This window comes from Habropoda laboriosa, unplaced genomic scaffold, assembly GCF_001263275.1.
Source record: "Habropoda laboriosa isolate 0110345459 unplaced genomic scaffold, ASM126327v1 scaffold269, whole genome shotgun sequence".
Classification (NCBI taxonomy): Eukaryota; Metazoa; Arthropoda; class Insecta; order Hymenoptera; family Apidae; genus Habropoda; species Habropoda laboriosa.
Window position 1 is genome coordinate 138,672 of NW_017100417.1, and position 19,064 is coordinate 157,735.

The 19,064-nt window shown below is 34.3% G+C and overlaps 1 protein-coding gene across 1 annotated transcript in view; it reads left to right on the top strand.

Annotated features, from left to right (window-relative positions):
* Nucleotides 1-19,064, top strand: part of LOC108575482 — a 78,754-nt gene that overhangs the window by 52,624 nt on the left and 7,066 nt on the right. The window contains exons 24-39 of the mRNA XM_017938301.1: nucleotides 4,036-4,241; nucleotides 4,728-4,969; nucleotides 5,731-5,814; nucleotides 6,257-6,382; nucleotides 6,452-6,592; nucleotides 7,113-7,236; nucleotides 10,189-10,381; nucleotides 10,869-11,112; nucleotides 11,465-11,623; nucleotides 11,941-12,267; nucleotides 12,740-13,106; nucleotides 13,772-13,997; nucleotides 14,841-15,090; nucleotides 15,544-15,769; nucleotides 16,364-16,703; nucleotides 17,972-19,052. Coding sequence (XP_017793790.1) covers nucleotides 4,036-4,241; nucleotides 4,728-4,969; nucleotides 5,731-5,814; nucleotides 6,257-6,382; nucleotides 6,452-6,592; nucleotides 7,113-7,236; nucleotides 10,189-10,381; nucleotides 10,869-11,112; nucleotides 11,465-11,623; nucleotides 11,941-12,267; nucleotides 12,740-13,106; nucleotides 13,772-13,997; nucleotides 14,841-15,090; nucleotides 15,544-15,769; nucleotides 16,364-16,703; nucleotides 17,972-19,052 — 4,336 coding nt within the window. The remainder of the gene's footprint in view (nucleotides 1-4,035; nucleotides 4,242-4,727; nucleotides 4,970-5,730; nucleotides 5,815-6,256; nucleotides 6,383-6,451; nucleotides 6,593-7,112; nucleotides 7,237-10,188; nucleotides 10,382-10,868; nucleotides 11,113-11,464; nucleotides 11,624-11,940; nucleotides 12,268-12,739; nucleotides 13,107-13,771; nucleotides 13,998-14,840; nucleotides 15,091-15,543; nucleotides 15,770-16,363; nucleotides 16,704-17,971; nucleotides 19,053-19,064) is intronic.

The window sequence follows — 19,064 nt, forward strand, 5'->3', positions numbered from 1 at the left end:
CGTACGTGGCTGAAATGGGGATGGCCGAGCGCACGCTTAGGTTGGGCATTGCTAACACCTAAATTAGGCGGAGTGGGGCTCTCAAACTTATATGTAGGAATATTTACAGACATCTCAGTGTCGGACGTCTAATGTCTGCCTAACTTAAATTTCTAGCCGGGATATTATAATATCGTTAGATAATCGATAAATCAATGTTTCATTTTTAATTTTGCATATCTAAGTGACAAAGAATATTTAAATCGTTATCAAATGATTCTCTTGGTAAAAAATAAACGAGAAACTCCTCCAAACAATGTGAATAAATTCTATAATCGATATTTGTGTAGTTTATTTAATCAGATCTAAGTGAACAAAGATTACCATTTGCAAAAAAAAGATATTTACGTGATACTTTATCGACGATTTCTTTGCGTGATATTAACTCTAAGGAACGTCCTGTGGTTGTATAACACTTGTTAACAAGTTAAATATGAATATATTTGATAACAACAGTAACTAAATACACACGTAAAAAGAATAATGATAATTTGATTGTCCCTCTCTAAATATATCTCGCAATAAATTCTCACGTACGTACTCTCCGATATCAATAACAACGTGCTTCTTATGTTTTTTACCCCCAGTTACCATGTATGATCCGCTCGTTCACCAAATCTCGAGACCGAAGATATTTACGTGATACTTTATCGACGATTTCTTTGCGTGATATTAACTCTGAGGAACGTCCATACACTTCCTCAAGATTGCTCAACTGTAAGGATCATTTTCATTTATTCTATCACATTAGTAAAATGGACGTAAAAATTTGTTAGCTCAGTACTATATATAGTCCATGACCTACTTCTGTTTCTGCTACGTGCGATATCCCGTGTTCCATACACTTCCTCAAGATTGCTCAACTATAAGGATCATTTTCATTTATTCTATCACATTAGTAAAATGGACGTAAAAATTTGTTAGCTCAGTACTATATATAGTCCATGACCTACTTCTGTTTCTGCTACGTGCGATATCCCGTGTTCCCCATTCTACTTCTGTTATAGTGATTTCATCGGCACGTGGCGGGTCATGTCATAGTGTAAATTACGTAGCTATAGTTCGTCCAGGCAGGTGTACTTAAAGATTGAATCAATTTTAGCACCTTTGGACAAAAATTAAAGAACAATTATCACGGAAAGATAATTAGAGTAATCGTTAATTTTGTCATTTTTAATTAATTGTTAACACTATTCCTATCTGCCTTGTGGGTACAAGCCGAAATACTTTATGGAAATTAAGACACCTTGTAACTATAAAAGTGTTTCCAAAGATTTTTAAAATTTTTGGCTAAATAATGTGCAATTATTTTAACAGTGGAAAATAGGATTGTATTGAACTTAATTTTTATATTTGATATACTTGTTTACTTGTTTATTTATTTACTTTGTTACACAATTAAATGGTACTCTTATTTGTATTTGTTACTTTTCTATTCTCCAATTGATTTTTATTCATAACTTGTGACACGTGGAACATGCAAGTATAGTATAAATAATAATTTTAAATAAGTGTTAGAATTTATGTTACCTATGTGTAATTACAAAATTAGGGAAAAATTAAATCTTCTGGGAAAGTAATATTTAAAAATTTGATTTTAAGATATTGAATACCTAACACGCAGAAGTATTTTCAATTTTTATCTAACATTCGCTTAATTGAAAATTAAATATAATGTTGTTGAGAAGTGTCATAATTATCCTGCTAATTTATACTAATATTACATGTATTTAACAATCATTATTTTCTACGTGTTACTGTCTTCAATTAAGTACTTGATAATATTGCTCAAATAATTTATTTTCACATAAGAAAATAGTAATTTTAACAATATCCACAACCAACATGCTTCTAAAAACCCTAAACGACGAAAGCATGGAAAAATAAAGCTAGAAATCCAAATTAACAGCAACACGATGGTATCTCACTTGTTAGACGAAGTAAATTCATTTTACGTTCAGGAATTAACGTACTTTTCTTTCTGGTTGCCATAAAACCTCCTGTTTTACTATTACATCAGACATTCTTGTACTACGAAAAAGGTTTACGATTGTTGTGGAGAACAGGCCGCTGACTTGACGGACACTATAGCCTACATGTTTTAGTTTCGAATAATGAATGGTCACGACCTCGTTTCTTGATTATAAAATCAATATTTCGGATTTTATCGAAACCGAGAATCTTTATTGTTAATACAGATGACGCGCTGTTACGCAGTATTAATTCTATTAATACAATTAATTATTAATTGTGTAGATCGTCGATTTTGATAAATATTCTCGATTCAGGACAATCTACTGTATTTTTTGTTGTATTTCTTTGTTGATTCATCATAAGAGAAATGTGAAAATTCGTCGAATTAATACATAAGAAAACAGTTTGATTTGTAAATTGTAAATTTCACATGAACACTGTGCTAATTTAAATCTGAAAAGGGGTGCAATTTTTGGAAACATTTTTGAACGAATACTTGTGCCGTAAAATGAGAATTCTGTATCTTCGTTGAATCATTCAAGAATTATTTCTCAACAATGAATCGATAAATTTCTACTTGGTAATCGGAAATTGAAGGCGATAATGTATGTCACCGAATGTCCTTTCGTTGCACTAAATTTCCGATAGTCGTATACCAACGAAATTTATAAGTGTACGCTTTATTTTTCAAACTCTGATTCGCCTAATATGTCACATTGCGAATTTTCACAGAATATTTTTAATATTTTAAAGTCCCAAATTATCAAGAAATGCAAAATGAAAATTTTTAGAATTTCCATTCAAAACAATACACAACGAAGCATTTACATAAACATAAATTACCCAAGATGAGAAAAAGCTTGGTAAAAAGGATACCTTTTGAAACAACGTGATAATTATTTATTAATCACGTTGTAACGAGTTATTTGCTCGGATTATCACGAACAAATTAAGACTGCCATTACTGGAAAGGAAAGGGTGTGCGCCCTATCACGCGGTATCGAGGAATGACCACCGGCTCCCTTAAATAATTACTTGCTCGATAAATGGAATGACTGTCAGTCAGTTTGAGAGGGTTTGAACTCGCTAGATTATTCTTGCAATATTTAGAAAAGAAACAAGGAAACTCGTATAACAAGATATCGATCATTTCATTTACGTGGCAAGGTGGAAATTCGACAAACATCGATTAGAAAATACATGGTTCTCGTTATTTCTAACAGTTCCAATAACATTTTTAATTCTGTACCCTTTTTTAATACTTTATCGCATTTTAAGAATTTTTCGAATTAACAAAATTATATTGTATAATTAATATAGGTATTAATAGCGAATGTTGAATGCATAATTAATATTTTTTCGTCCCATATTCTGTGAAATATTCTATATCAGTTTTGTGCAATCAAAAAGTACACGGTAAAATGGTGAATTTGTTACTAAACTATTACGAAAGAAGATATTCCGACATTTAAGAAAAATGATTATTTTTGATATTTACTAAGTACTTTTTAAATTGATTTAAGCAATCTTAATTCTTTTACGAAAATGATATTAAAGGGTCTCCCTCTTCTATTTCTTCCTAAAATTTGTTAAAAAATAGTAGTCTCGTAAATAATATTTATTTGAACTTGTTTATTTTCCCTTTTGTAATTTATATAAATTTTAGATAGTACTAAAAATATCACAAACATTTAATTTCTCTGAACAATAGGAAAACAGCTTTTGTTTGTATTATGAAACGAACATTCACGAAAAGATTGGTCATCTGGACCAGTTAAAGACACAATTCATGATGGTTTTTTCATGCTTAGAACAGCATATGTGTATGTCGCTGATAAGTATGCATCGAAAGTATCGAATATTTGCAATAATTCTGATTTCAAACGAAGTATAATATAAACATTAAGGTATTAAATTTATTGCATAATCTAGAAAAAATTTTGTACGGCACAAACCGATCAAATTTCTTAAACCGAAGTGTTAATAATTTATTAAGGAGAAGAAATGATTCTTTGTTCGCAGAATGTCCTTTGCAGGAGAATGGTGCAAAGTGTGGATTTATTTCGGGTTCGTTTTTGCGTGGACGAAGGGTGCTCGTCCACGTTTTGATACCTCAACGGATATGGGGTTAGTTCTGGTTCCAGCGGATGCAGAAGTAGATTCAGTCATATTCCGACTTCGCGCGACTGATCAGGATGCAGATTTTCCACTAGTTTTTGAAATAACCGGTAATTGTTCATTTCTTGCTTCTTATTTATTGTGAACCTTTAAAACCACGACAGTTTGAATAAATTTTATCCTGCTTCAACGTTTACAGCGTGAAAGTATCAAAACATTAAATATTTGAAAATAATTTAAATCTGCTTTAAGCCTTCGGTAACAAATTCGTGTAAACAAGAAGAATTTATTATTCACAGCTTGAAGTAGATTTTTCTATTTTCAACGTCAATAATCATCAAAATATATCTCAATCAAAAAATATTACACTTTAATTTATAATCAACACTTGCATTTAAAATTTTAAAAGCCTATTTAATTCAAATACTTCTATTTTCCTTGAAAGAAATTTTGTTGCAATTGAAAAAAGCCTCTAAAAGATTTTTAATGCCATTTTCCATTTGATAATGCAATCATTTTTGGCTGTAGAAGTTAAGAAATATTGAACGAATACGAACTTATGCATTAAAACGAATGTAATTTTTTTATTTGTTTAGCTACGATCACACCTGTTGTAAGGATCGACAATCTACCGTGCACATTGTACAACAAAGTATGCCAGGCTAATGTGATTCTAACGAAACGACTAGTTCCTGGTCGTCTTCACGATTTCGCCGTGAGGGTTAGGGACACGAAGGGTGACTCGAACTCGATGCAAGCTACTATTTCTGTTACAAACGCCACCACCCCACGTGATAAAATATTCCCACATATACCTTCTCTCATAATGGTACCAGAGGTAATTGTTTATTGGTCGAATTACGACGATCAGTAAGACCATTCAGTTCGTTTAGTAGTACTTTTAACACGTTCCCCACGATAAAAAATTGTTCTACGTTTTCTCACGGACAATTTAATGACTATACAAAACAATGTTTCATTCTTTTATATTATTCAGATTTTATTACTAAAACCTTACGAAATATATTTGAGTTATTGTTAATGTTAATTTATTAAATTTAGCGTTAATTAATTGTGGTCCTTTTAGACTGAAATTATATCAATTGTGTTAGTTTCTTTCTTATTTGTTAAATTTCATTGAGTTAAATATTCATAGACGCATAAGAAACTTCAGATATATAAATTTAATCAGGAAAATTGGCAAAAGTAATTTTCGTGCCAAAAGCTTTTCTATTTCTTTTCTATTTTAATGTGAATCATCACTGTGAAAATTTAACGTAACAGTTACTATGCAATAAACTCTATAAGTTTTAATTAAATAGTAAAAGTTACAATTCAGTGGAAATGATAATAAAAACAGTAGAATTTTGAATAAATTATTTTCCCTTCATATATAAAACTCATATTCAATTTTATGTCCACGTACTGAAAACGTGAAAGTGTGAAACAGCGTACTATGCAGTGCGTCAAATTTTCATTTCATAAATCAATATTATCGACGTTTAAATAAAAAATTTAGATTCTATCTGCTACGTTCTTTACTATTCCAATTTTGTTTGTAAAATTAGTTTCTCGAGGTGATTATGTCTACCTGTGTAGGATACCAAACCAGGCAAAGAATTAGACTATCTTCTGGTAAGAGCTAATTCTTGGAGTGGCAAACCTGTTTATATTGAACTCTGGGTAAGTTGCCAAATAATCATCGTTTTTATTAAATATACAAGTTAATTCGGTGCCTTTTTTCACAAAATCTTACGACCTAATCGACTAAAACCGCGAGAAAATTCATCGGTTACCCGAGTTTTCGAATTTCATTAGTTTCTCCGATAAATAGGAAAACGTGATTACATTTGTTTTTCTGTAAATAAACATTGAAGCTCGTGAGAAAAGGCGCCAAATTAATTGTGTACAACCTGCTAAGTAAACAAATCAGAATGCAGCTACAATAGAGAAACTTCACTTAGTCTTATCTCTGTTCTAAGTCGTGACACGTACCTTGCAATTCGATATTGACTTTACAGCAACCATAAGTAAACAAATCAGAATGCAGCTACAATAGAGAAACGAGTCTTATCTCTGTTCTAAGTCGTGACACGTACCTTGCAATTCGATATTGACTTTACAGCAACCGAAAGAACTTTTCACTATAAGACAACGGCAAACGCCTACTCAAACGCGAGGAGTAATTACCCTAATTGGTGAACTAGACTTTGAAACACAGTCTATGTACACTCTCACTATGTACGCCACGGTATGTAAAGTTTCAACGGACATCTTTAACAAGTTTCGAGAAGATTTCATAACGTACGTTGTTCGCTAGGATCCGTATACAGAACCTGGAAAGGATACAAGAAATATCGCTGGTTTAAGCGTAGTTGTGGTAGTTCAAGATGTTCAAGATGTTCCTCCTATCTTTACGTTGGCACCGCCCTTAACGAGGATTAATAATTCTGTACAATCTGTAAGTTAATCTTTTATTTAATATTTATGTAGCTATTGTTACTGAAATTTTGAACGAAGAAACTGAGTGAGATCTGTAATAACTAATTGGAGATTTTGTAGAAAATGTAATGCAATATTTACCGGTAATATTAGCCCTGTGATATTTTAGAATGCAAGTTGCAATATTATATTAATTTTAGTAAATATTCATAATATCATTACAAATAATATTCATAATACCATTGTAAATAATATTTCTTTTAAATTATAAACTATTATATGGGTAATATTATGTGTAAATATAGTCTAATATTCACACACCAATGATTACTGAAATTTAAAATCACCGAAATCCAATTAACTCGTGTTTTCATAATAAACAAAAATATTACAGATAGTGCTACCTAATACTTATATCTTTATCAAGTGGAACAGTTTCACTGAGAACGTTTCAAAGCAGAGTGCTTGAGTAAAAAGAAACGATATCTTTGATACGAAAACGTACGAAAAAAAGAAATTTATTCGAATGCCGATTTCAGGGTGATATAGTGCTACGAGTGCATGCAGAAGACGGAGATAAAGGAGTGCCACGTGAAATCGTGTACGGTCTCGTGTCTGAAGGCAATCCTTTTACACCGTTTTTTAACATCTCGGAAACAAGTGGTAAGAAAATGCATCATTTTAGAAATTGTATCCAGAACAAACAATTATTACCCACGGTAAGGCATACGGCGTCCCTTATTTCTACAAGGTGAGAGAAAAATTTTGCACAAACGCCATTTTTTTCTATTTTTCTTTCAAGGTCGCCTATGCTTCTTCACATGAATGCATATATTTTTGCTGCTGTATGTCGTAGCAGACATTTTTGATGTGACTTTAAAATGATCTTGGATACCAAAATTTCGAATCGATTGTGAAACTTCCTTCCATCGTTATTTACCTTTTGAAACCGTTTAAATTATGTCTAAAAATTTTCTCAATGTTTTTCTTCTCCTTCTTTTTCGTCGCATCAACTACGAAGTTATTAGCGACGTAACAGTCTGCGTTGTTTCGCTATATTTTTTCGGTTAGTTTAGTGTCTTTAACGAAGCCAAGATGGTTTGGTATTTCGTCGTGGTTTCTCAATCTTCTCTTAGAACGTAATTTAAAAATTTGATATAATCACCTCTGGTAATAATTCTGCACTGTACTATGTAGACGTAAAACAGGTTTCTTACATTTCTAATTTTCCAGAAATATAAAATTGTATCAGTTACACCAAAATCTTCGTCAAACACGCAACACATGTACCTACGTTCATTTCAAATCTCCTAATCAGCACTTGTATCAATCAGCGTATAAAGTTCACAAAGCGTGGCTAAAATTTGATTACCTTAAGTGGAAACAGAAAGCACACCGATTCACAAAGGGTGTAATTACATTTTCTGGTATTCCTATCGGTAGGCGAATTATTCACAGGTATGCACACATCGGAGTGACCTGATTCCCCACGAATTATCCACTCGACGAGAGTGAAACTTGAAATTAATTTACCACATCTTCTTCTGCGGCGTTGAAACGCGTCAAAGAATGATTCATGCTCTTCACAGGCTCAATCAATACGGGAAAGAGAATTACGTATGCAATTTCAACGCGATGAGAAATAAACGAAACCGCGCGGACTGTGGTCAAAAGAGATTCCATTACGGTGAAAAACACATCGGTGATCAATAAGAACAGAGACAGACTCGCTCGGTTATCCATCAAAAAATTTACTTTCCTTCGCGTTCGTCGACTTTCAACGATAAAATCTACCGTTCCGTGTAACGTTTTCCAAAAGGAACGCTTCTTACGTCTGTAGAAACGGCGAGAAGTACGCAAGCGGGCGCTGTGGCAACTTTATACGCTTGTTTTCGGGTGATTACAGCTCGCACGAACTTATTATCGAGCGTGTGAGATCGGTGATAGGGAGTTTTTCACGGAACCGAAAATGAGTCAGGCAAAGAAGTGGCCAGAACTCGATAGAAGTGGTCAGAAGAAAGTCTTGACGGTGTAGAGCACGGTATCGATCGTACTTAGGGGTCAGTCTCTGCTTTTCAGGCCGCGATGCTTATCATTTCGTGACACGAAGCATGCGACCTCTTCGCAGCCGTGTGTGTGTGTGTAGACGTAGCCGCCAGAGAAAAATGATGAAAAAGAAGTGGACAGGGTTAGAAGGAATATAGGAGATAAACGCGTCTATTTTAGGCCGGTCTATTGTAGCCACTGGACATTAACAGGCGGCCGTAATTTTAGGCGAAGGTGTAATAAACGAAGGCGATAAGAACCCTCGCTTTTTAATTACAGCCGCGAAATTTCTGTTGTAATTGTAGCACGTGTTGATTACACAATCGCGGTTTGGTTGGAGATTATTAAATGAGTAGTGGGACACTTGCTGAATGGAAATTGTACCGAGATCTATCTTAAATTTACTTGCTGAATGTGAAGGAAGACTTTTTGTCATTGCAAGTTTAATATTCAATTATTTGACCTTAAAAAGTCCTTACAAAATTGTTACTATTTGTCAAAATTTGTGAAAATGCTATATTTTTATATTAATTTAACAAAATTAGCTTTCAATGATTGATTTATAAAAATTAAAAATTTGCTAGAAATTTAAATTTAAAAATGTTTTACATTAAAGAACCATAGGAAAACACTTCAATGCAAATTACATTTAAAGCTTTACAGAGACAATGAATTTACTGAAAATATTTACACAAATTTATACTTTTTATACTAAATTTGTATAAAATTTTGATAAGTGACAGTCAAAAATCAATGCATTATTAATTAAGTTTTAATTAGCTGCGCATAAATTCTTCTTTGCAAATTATTTAAATTGAACAGAATTAGGATTTTCTATCGAAAAACTATAGCTTTACTTTAAATACTGCATTTCGTTGGTCAAATGAAAATATGTTAGTGGCGTTAGATCAATAATTACGAAGTGTGTTCCATAACTACATAATTTCCATTGTCACTGGCATGAAAATAAGAGGAACACTGCATACCTACGATAACAAAACAAATATAACACACAGGGTACGAAAATAGTATACTGCAATACATATTAATAGAGGCAATTCCATTCGTAAAGCTTCATTTCGTGATGTGTTATGGAAAATTTCTACCACTAGACATGCGTGCTTTGTACGTTGTACATAAGTAAAAGGGGTCATTGATCCAAATGTTTTATTCATCACTCGTAATAACAACAATTTAATAATAACACGGACCACTGTTTCAACGTACAAACAGATCAACGCGCGAATGCAAAAATAACAATTAATTTTGCAGTACTGGTAAAATAAAAATTTATGTAGCTACATACTATAACTGGAATTTTCTTACGAAAAATAAACAGAATTGATTATTTAATTTTTGCGAATCGAATAAATCTTAATTAACGACCTTTCTCTTTGTAAATAAAAATCACACACAAACACTTGCAGCAAGCTTAAAAATTTCATCCTATCTGTATCCATAGGATAAGAAAACAGTTTAAGTTTCTTTGGACTATCAGTTTAAATTATTCATACGAGGAGCATTTATATTGTAAACAATAAATATTCAAAACTTGCGTGCAATTGATAGGTGAAATCACACTTGCTAGACCTTTGGAGGAGCTTACGCAAATTACGCATGTGGGAGCACCAGTTGTACTTACCGTTGTTGCTGAAGAAATACGAAGAAGCAGAGAGGAGCCTCCAGCTCAAGCAACAGTTGTTGACGTTGGATTTCTTCTTGGGGAGCCCGGAAACAGTCCACCGTACTTCGAGAGCGATAAGTTGGTACCTGAAACATCAACAGTAATAACAATAATAATATGAATAAAATAGATGGTTAATTAATAAATCAGTTGCACGTTGACATCGAGCTAAATTACAGATATCTTCATATTTCAGCGAGTTTTATTTCATTTTATGTATAATACAATTCACGTCAATCTACAAAACCAGCAAAATTTTCCAATTTTATTTACTTTCTTCGATTTTTTCCTTTATTTTGGAAATATTCCACTGAATAGAATTTAGAATTTTTCACTGAAGTTAACGAAAACAAGGATAGTTTCTTTCTTACGCATTTAGTGCTACTTTCGAGTCGTTTGCTTAACCCTTTCCTGACCAGTGGAGCGCAAATATATATCTTATATGAAAGCTCCAACAAAAGTTCGTCTCAATTTGATGACCGATAGATGAATAACAAATTCTTTTCAAAAATAATTCGATTATATTAAACTTATGTGTATGAAACTCTTTATTTTTTCGTTGTAGCTATGCTGCCACGATCGATGAAAATCTGGAACCGGGAACTGTGATAAACTTTGGTGAACAATATTCGACCAAAGTGAAGGACGAAGATATTGGAAAAGCTGGTGTTTTTGCGTTGAAGTTGGAAAATAACAACGGTACCTTTGAAATCAATCCAACAGTTGCGGAACGCACTGCAGACTTCATTATTACCGTCCGAGACAATACTCTCATTGATTATGAACTATACAAAGTTATATCTTTCAAGGCACGTGTAAATTTTCAGATGAAAATTGACAACGATGTTAAATAATATAAAGCAGATTAAATGCAATTCAGTTTGTTCAATATCGAATAAATCAAACGAATTAGCTTATGTTGTTTCAAAGTTAGATACATCATATTTAATTAGAAACAGAAGCTAAAAGTTAAGCATCTTGGGAATTCGAGACATAAATTTAAAGTTTTCTCCAATTCTCCAAATCGAAGTTACTTCATAGTACTTTTCATTTAGAATTAGCCGTATATTTTCGCAAAATTAATTCATTCTTAGCCACAAAAGAAAAAGAAAATTCACAAAATTCTAAGTCGATTATTAATCTGAAATATTTGTCATTCAGATTGTGGCACAAGAAGTTGGTCCAGCAACGAACCTATCGGCATCAGTGCCAGTTACTATATTTTTAAGAGACGTTAACGATAATCCACCGGTATTCGAAGATGAACTCTACGAAGTAACGTTGTCTGAAAATGTGACTGCGGGGTCACGTGTGATTCAGGTAAAACAATTTCACACAGGTATCTTTCAAATGCATTATGACATTTACGGAAAGAATGCACGGTCTCTTTAATAAATTTTGAAATGTTACTTTTAATATTATTCATTATTTTAAATACTATTTCTTCGCACTGTCAGAGAGATTCGTTAGATATCCACGTAAATCCTTCGCACAGTACTGTACAATTTCAACGTTTTCATTAATACAATTACAAAATAAAATATTTCATTACTTTGCAACTCTAACTTGTTCTTTTAAAAAAGTGGTTAATATTTCTCGTTAAATGAAATATTACGATATGTCATTTCTCTTAACAGGTGCACGCAACTGATAAGGACACAGGTGCTTATGGCAGTATTCAGTATACCAGTATAACAGGAGAAGGGAGCGAAGCTTTCAGTATGGACTCTCGTACAGGGTTGATAACTGTCGCTATGGGCTCTTCCTTGGACCGTGAAACTGCAGCAAAACTTGTATTGTCCGTTGAAGCTAGAGACGAGAATGGGAACGGTAACAGCGGAGTTGTTTCGTTGATAGTTCATTTACTGGACGTTAATGATAACGCGCCTATATTCGAAAAGGATATCTACGAATTTATGTTGAACACTGATTTAACGAATTTCACGTCACCTGCTTATATAAAGGTAATTTAATTTAATTTTGTAATTTTGTGCAGATACGAATTTTAAACAAATTCAAAATAAAAATAATTTTGCATTTATTAATTCTTCTTTGAAGAATTAAATTGCATTTAAGATTTACTCTATATTTATATTCTGTGTGAATAATTTAATTTTCTGCAGAAGCTATGTTTAATTTATATATCAATTTTAAAGAAAATCGGAATAAAAATAATTCATCATCGCAAGCTATTTTTGCTCGGTGAAATTTAATGTCATCGATCGAACATCCACATAGTAGATTGAATTTATATTTTATATATTTCAAACAGTTTCCCTTTAAAAATTGATTATATTGCAATTTGTCAGAGGCTTTAATTTACCGTTAAGAACATACCATATTGTCGCACAGTAATTCTATAAAAATACCGATCTCTCCGGCACAATTACATTATAGTACAAATTTAAATTAAGCAACGAAGTTAATTATTCACAGGCTACCGATGCCGACGCAGAGCCGCCCAACAATATAATTCGCTACGAAATAGTCCACGGGAACTACGAGAATAAATTTTACTTAAACGAAACAAGCGGTGAACTAATTCTTCAATCTCCCGTAACAAAGATCAGGCGAAAGAAACAAAGTGCCTACGACAAGATCTCTAAGAAAGCTGGAAAAGAGTTTGTTGGAAGTCAAGGGAAAATTCAACACGTGGACAATGACGAATCATCGGTGAATAATGGAAACAAAATTAATTCAACGAACGTTCCTAAAGAAGTGACAACAGAAGTGATGACCAAACGACGAAAACGAGCTAACGAAGACTCGTTGTACACCCTCACTGCCAGAGCATACGATTTAGGTAATTTGAAGTTAATTGAATTTAGGTGAACCGAAGAAAATTGCTTTTCCAAAAAGGTTGTTGAATATTAGTACCAAGATGCTTTAAAATACATTGCCTACTTTCTTGTAGAAATGTATATAGATCATTGATCCTCCATAGGCAGCCTGGGTCATTAATGACCCAAGCGAAATTTCACTTTCATATTCCTCCAAAACGAATTTTTGTTTTTATTGAAAAATTTTATTTTATTGTTCCATGTGTACCACTTCTTCATTTCGTACAGTAGAGATAGTATTGTTGACAATAGTCGTTTGAACATCATTGGTGTTAGTACGACGAGGAATTCCATTAGCAGAAGCTTTTGTACCGTTGGATTCATAATTGTACAGGCCATTAATTTCTGAACCATTAACAGCTAAAGTTTCTCGGATTTCCCCCCAGAATTTATTATCTCAGAGTGTTTTCAAATTTTTGGAAAGCTTTGAACAGTAAAAAACCTAGATTTGGACACAAACGACCCAATCTGCATATGGAGTGTGAAAAAATATAATAATGTCGGAGAATAAACAAAGAAGAGCACTTAACTCGCTCGTTTAAAATGATTTGTAAGCTATTCGCCTTGAGGGTGTTTATGAAATAGTGGTACAATCAGAAAAGAGACGACACGATACTATTTCTTTCAGGTGTTCCGCATCTTTCAAGCGTAACAGAAATTCGAGTCATCAGTGGTGTCGCAATGGAAGCTCGCATAATGATGTTCGTAGTGCCAGGAGAGCATCCAGATTCGAAGAAGACTGCTGAAACTTTGGCTGCCATTACTGGTGGCCGAGTTACCGTGTTAGAAACTCGTCCTTATATTCAACAAAATCACACTGGAAGTACAGGCACACTTCCAGGTGGAGGCAAGAAGTTAGTATTTCAATAATACTCGACGTAGAATTTTTCAATAAGCGAACGACAGGAAGTCTAATAGTCAGATCAGAGACGAAATTATGTCATACTTGATCAAAAAATTGAAATTCTTATATTAACACGTGATTAAATACTTTTTGTCAGATTAAATACTACTGCAAAAACAATGAAAACACTTCACTTTTCAAGAACACAGATGAAAAAGGAAACATTAATTAAACATTTTTCTTTAAAAAAGAATGACCATTTTTAGTGCTTAAATCTTGTGCAATCTATTTCGTTACAGTAAAAAGATAAAATTTTAAATAGATAATTAGGTTGTTCTTCATATTCCAATTTTCGTCTGTAAAGTGAAATTAAATTCGAACCAAAAATTTTCGATATCTTCGATAAAGGAGTGCAACCCTTGATATTTAATTTCAAAGTTGATTTAAAAAACAGTGTACTGCATCAAGTGTTCAGATAAGATACGATCTTCACTTTTATCATAGTTAGTCTTTAATTCTTAACCTTAGTGTGTTCTTCTATTCGACTGTACACTTTATGTGCAACAATTTTTGTTACCTAGGCAATAAACTTTAAATATAATGTTAAGGAAACATAAGCTTGATACCAAATTAAAGTCGTTTAAAGAAATAAGAAGGCGATGGGTCAAAAAAGACCCGAAGACCGCACGTATTGTAACAAAAATATAGAAACATATCGAATTCCAAAAAAAATGACAAGCAATGAATGATAGTCGTTAGATTCTATTCAGTCTTATTAAAAGTATTCCTTACATTTAGCTTTATATGTAATTAACTACATAAGAACTCAAAGTTATGCTATTCTATATTCTAGGAGCATTGTTGTGGCACGTATCGAGCAAACAGAACCAGGCACGTCTTTAGTAGACATCGAAAAGATCCGAGAAACCTTAGCTGCTAATGGCTTAGGAATCATCAGTGGTTCAGATACAATTATGAATACAACGATACGTGTGAACGATACGAAAGCTTCTGTCAATGGAATACCCCGTCAAACTAACACCAACGAAGTTCAAACGACTATTATTAACAATACTATCACTACTGTACAAAACGAAGAAGTGGTACGTATGGAAGAATAAAATAAAAATCGAAATTAATATTGAAAATTAAGTTACATTAATAAACACTAATTATTCAGACTAATAACCTATGTTACTTATTTAAGATAAAGTATATTCACGTCCACAAGATTAATACAAAAACACTCGTCAGAAATTGATTTCTAAACCAAATACAAAATCGAAATTAAAAGTCAAAATTCCACGATGCGTCAAATTCTGTTTATTTATATCTTTAAGCAATTTCACATTTCTTTCGAGTAATTCTTTAGGTTATTCTACGTTCTCCAACCTTCTGAAAAATTGAAATTAAATTTCAATTAAAGATTTTCCACATCTTGAATAAACGAGAATACTGTTACAAAAAATCTGAATAATTAGTATTTAAGGAAATTACCTGTAACTGCATGTTCGATTAACGTGAATTAAAAATTAGAAATGAAAAATAACTTTTAGACGGTGTACAAAGCAGAGAACAAATTGTTATTCTGGCTTCTGATCATTTTGGGTTTGCTTATGCTTTTGGCAATTGCCGCGTTGATTATTTGCTGCATCTGTCCCGGATGCCCATTTTACATGTCACCGCGAAAAAGGCGGGTGCATTCTTCGGAAATATTAGTCGTGCGACCAGATGGAAGACCGAAACGACACCTTCATCGGCAGCCTGCAGCAGCTATTCAGGGTAGATCTTTTCGTAAATGTTTCGTTAAGCGTGATTCGTTAGGCTTTCATTAAATTATTAAATCTAACAATTTTTATTTTATCTTATTTTACTTGAGACAACGGAAAATTTAGAATATTATAATTCACTGGGAATTTACTCTGTCGTGTAATTGAAAATTGCTTAAACTTGGCATAAATTTCAGCTGCAGAGTAAAATCTTACGTTTTATGTAAGGTGGGCCACGCAAGTGGACCAGAAATTTTTATGCACGATATAAATGGTTTCAAAGAGTGACTAAAATGGAAGAAAAATTTTTTCGATGGAAGAAATGGCAAACAATGGCAAACATGGTCATTTTCAAGTCGTATTATTATGCACGTTTAAATGCACATCGATGTTTGCTACAAACATACGGTACAAAAATATATACGTTCGTGTAAAAGAACATAAGTGATCCTGAAAGAAAAATAAACCCTTTGAAGCCGTTTAAATTATGTATAAAAATTTTCTCGTACCACCGTAACTAGAGAAGATAATTAGATGGCCTGTTTTACATGACCCACCCTGTGCAATTTAACATTACTGTCATTATGTCTTCGACGTTACATTACAGTATCGTGGAATGGAAGAAAGCAAGCATGGAGTGCTGACCCAACAAGAAGAAACTGGCAGTTTAATAAAAGAAACGTCAAAAATTGTTCGCTTCCTGGTGACGTAGCTTACATTTCCGGTCAACCAAACGACGTTCACATGAACGTCGAAGCTCAGAGATTACGAGACGTGCCCTCTTACGGTCCCTCGAGAAGAGACAGAATGAACGAGCAAGAAAGAATGTACATGGAAGATGTCGAAGGGCAAAAGGCGAGAGGCTACGATACCGCAGAAATGGATTCTTTACAACGACACGAAATGGACAGAGGTTCAGACTTGCAGCGTCAAGCTTATAGGCAAAGGTTGGTGAATTATTGCCACACGTTTAATTATACTTCCTATTTAGCGAGCAATAGAAAAGAGACTCGAATAATACGTCCATTTGTATCCGAATAACTTTTCCTATAAGAAGAAATGAAATGGAATTGTATCTTCTATTTTGCAAAAATCTAACATTTCTGCAGATAAAAATAAAAAAATTCAGGAAGTGAATGAATTTCAGTACAGAAAAATTAAATTGTCATTGTGAGTGCTGAAGTGTGCTGCAGTTATATTTTAAACACTTCGTGGCCCAGTTTACTACAGTTCTGTATAACGTATGTAGGAGGTTAATGACCGGGCCGTGGCCTTCCGACGTTCGTTGTTATTAAACAAGAGCGAGTGTGATTGCACGAATGCGAGTTGCTAAGAGAGTGAGAGAGAGAGCGAGCGCGGGTCGCGAAGACCTTATAAATAGGGAAAAGAAGAGCGAGATTCGTTCGTTTTTCCTTAGAAGCGATAACGCGTTATCAGTTTTGTTTATCCTAATTACATTTTACCAATTTCTAATTGCATTTTGCATTCCGTTTCCTACACGTATGTGATATAACTTTATTCTCGTCAGTCTTCTGATTTCCGGAGTATGTTTTAAGCTTTTATCCAATGTTTCTCTAATCTACTTTTATGTGCTGTCACAAAATATTTCATTTGTTCTTTTATCACAGGGCAGCTGCTATTATCCTTAAGGTTTTATTTCGAAATCTCTCGATAGTGTCCATATTGCTCTTCTTGGCACAGTTCCAGAGTTGGATTTCGTATGTCCATATTGGAATAATTTCAGCTTTGCACAGCAATACAGTAGAACCTCGATAGTTGCACGAAAACGGAGCTTAAAATGCATGCAAGCATCTAGGTTCGTGCATTTAACAAATGTTAATCCAAAAACATCATAGTAGACAGTAACATATTCCAATAAGTTGGTAAATTGATCCTGAGCCAATAGGCACAACTTCTACTAAGCCAAAAAGAATATCACAATCAGACGTTGTAGATCTGATATGAGACCGAAATCCACGTTTCTCCCTCTCCCATTGTATCTCATTTGATTTACTCGTAACTAAGTGACAATCCCTGTCATATGTTGGCCTAATGCAACAGTCAAAGTTTGCAAGTATCGAGATTGCATAGAGAGTTCTACTCTATTTTGTTTCATAATGTGAGAAGAAATTTGTCACTATTAGTAAACATATTGCAAAAATTTTCAAACTACACACATATGTGAAGTAAAACCTCGATTCAGGCCTGATTCCAGATACATCGAAGCCGACATGAACGAAGAAACGACCGTAAGAGAGCAACACTACTTCCACGAGGGAAACGCCGAAGTGTTACGATTGGTAACCCGAGGACAAGTGGAAGACACGGCGACGAGTCACCCGCACCATCACCACCGTCCTACAACCTTGATCGTAGACGGTAAGGACATAATTCTGCAACGATTCATCGAAGATCAGAAGTCAAGGCACGAGTTGTCGATGCAGGACATCGAAGCAGCTCGTAGCATGGAATCGCATCAACGATCCAAAGAGATCTGCCAGCAGCAGCAACAGCAACAACCTCCACCAGAGATCATTCTCATACCAGACAGACTGGAACTTGGTCACAGACAGCACATCGAGGAGATAGGTCCGAACGTACAAAGACTCGTGATAGATCACGGCGACTATCAATCGCAGAAACTGGAAAAAGAGTCTCAAATGAGGGAGATCCTGAGACACGAGAAACAAGAAACCGCTGTAATCGAGCCGCCAATCGTTACCAAAGAGCACCGCGTTCAATCGAACAACGCTCAGTACTCCTTTCACGACTTGGAACTAGCCAGACAGAACGCTCTGCTCACTCGATTGCTCCTAGAGAGAGAAAACCGACGTGCAGGAGCTGGGGCTGGAATGGATTCCACGAGTTACCTGGAAACTCAAAGCCTTCCCGGACAAGTCGCCATTGCCACTCAAACTGACAGAACGACGGCCACTCAGACGGAACGTCACGTGAGGAGCAGAAGCGACAACGACGAGTCGGACGAGGAGTCGAAGCAGAGGAAGAAGTTGAAGTCTAGGAAGAAGTACGGAGATGGGGATTGGAAGAGGTCTAGGACTCTCTGGATGAAATCGCCGATCGAGGAGGAAGGCAGTCCTTGTTTCGACAAAAGACTGAGCATACTGAGGAAAAAGGTGAGGGAGGTGAAGGAAGGCAGAAAGATTTCTCTGGAGCCTGAGGTGCTCAGGGAGATCTCGGACTCTTTGGATGGGAATGGGAGCTCGTACAAAGGGGAAGAGGACGAGTCTACGCGGACGTATCGCAAATCGACGGAAGAAACGAGTATCAGTTACAAAGTGTTGAATGAA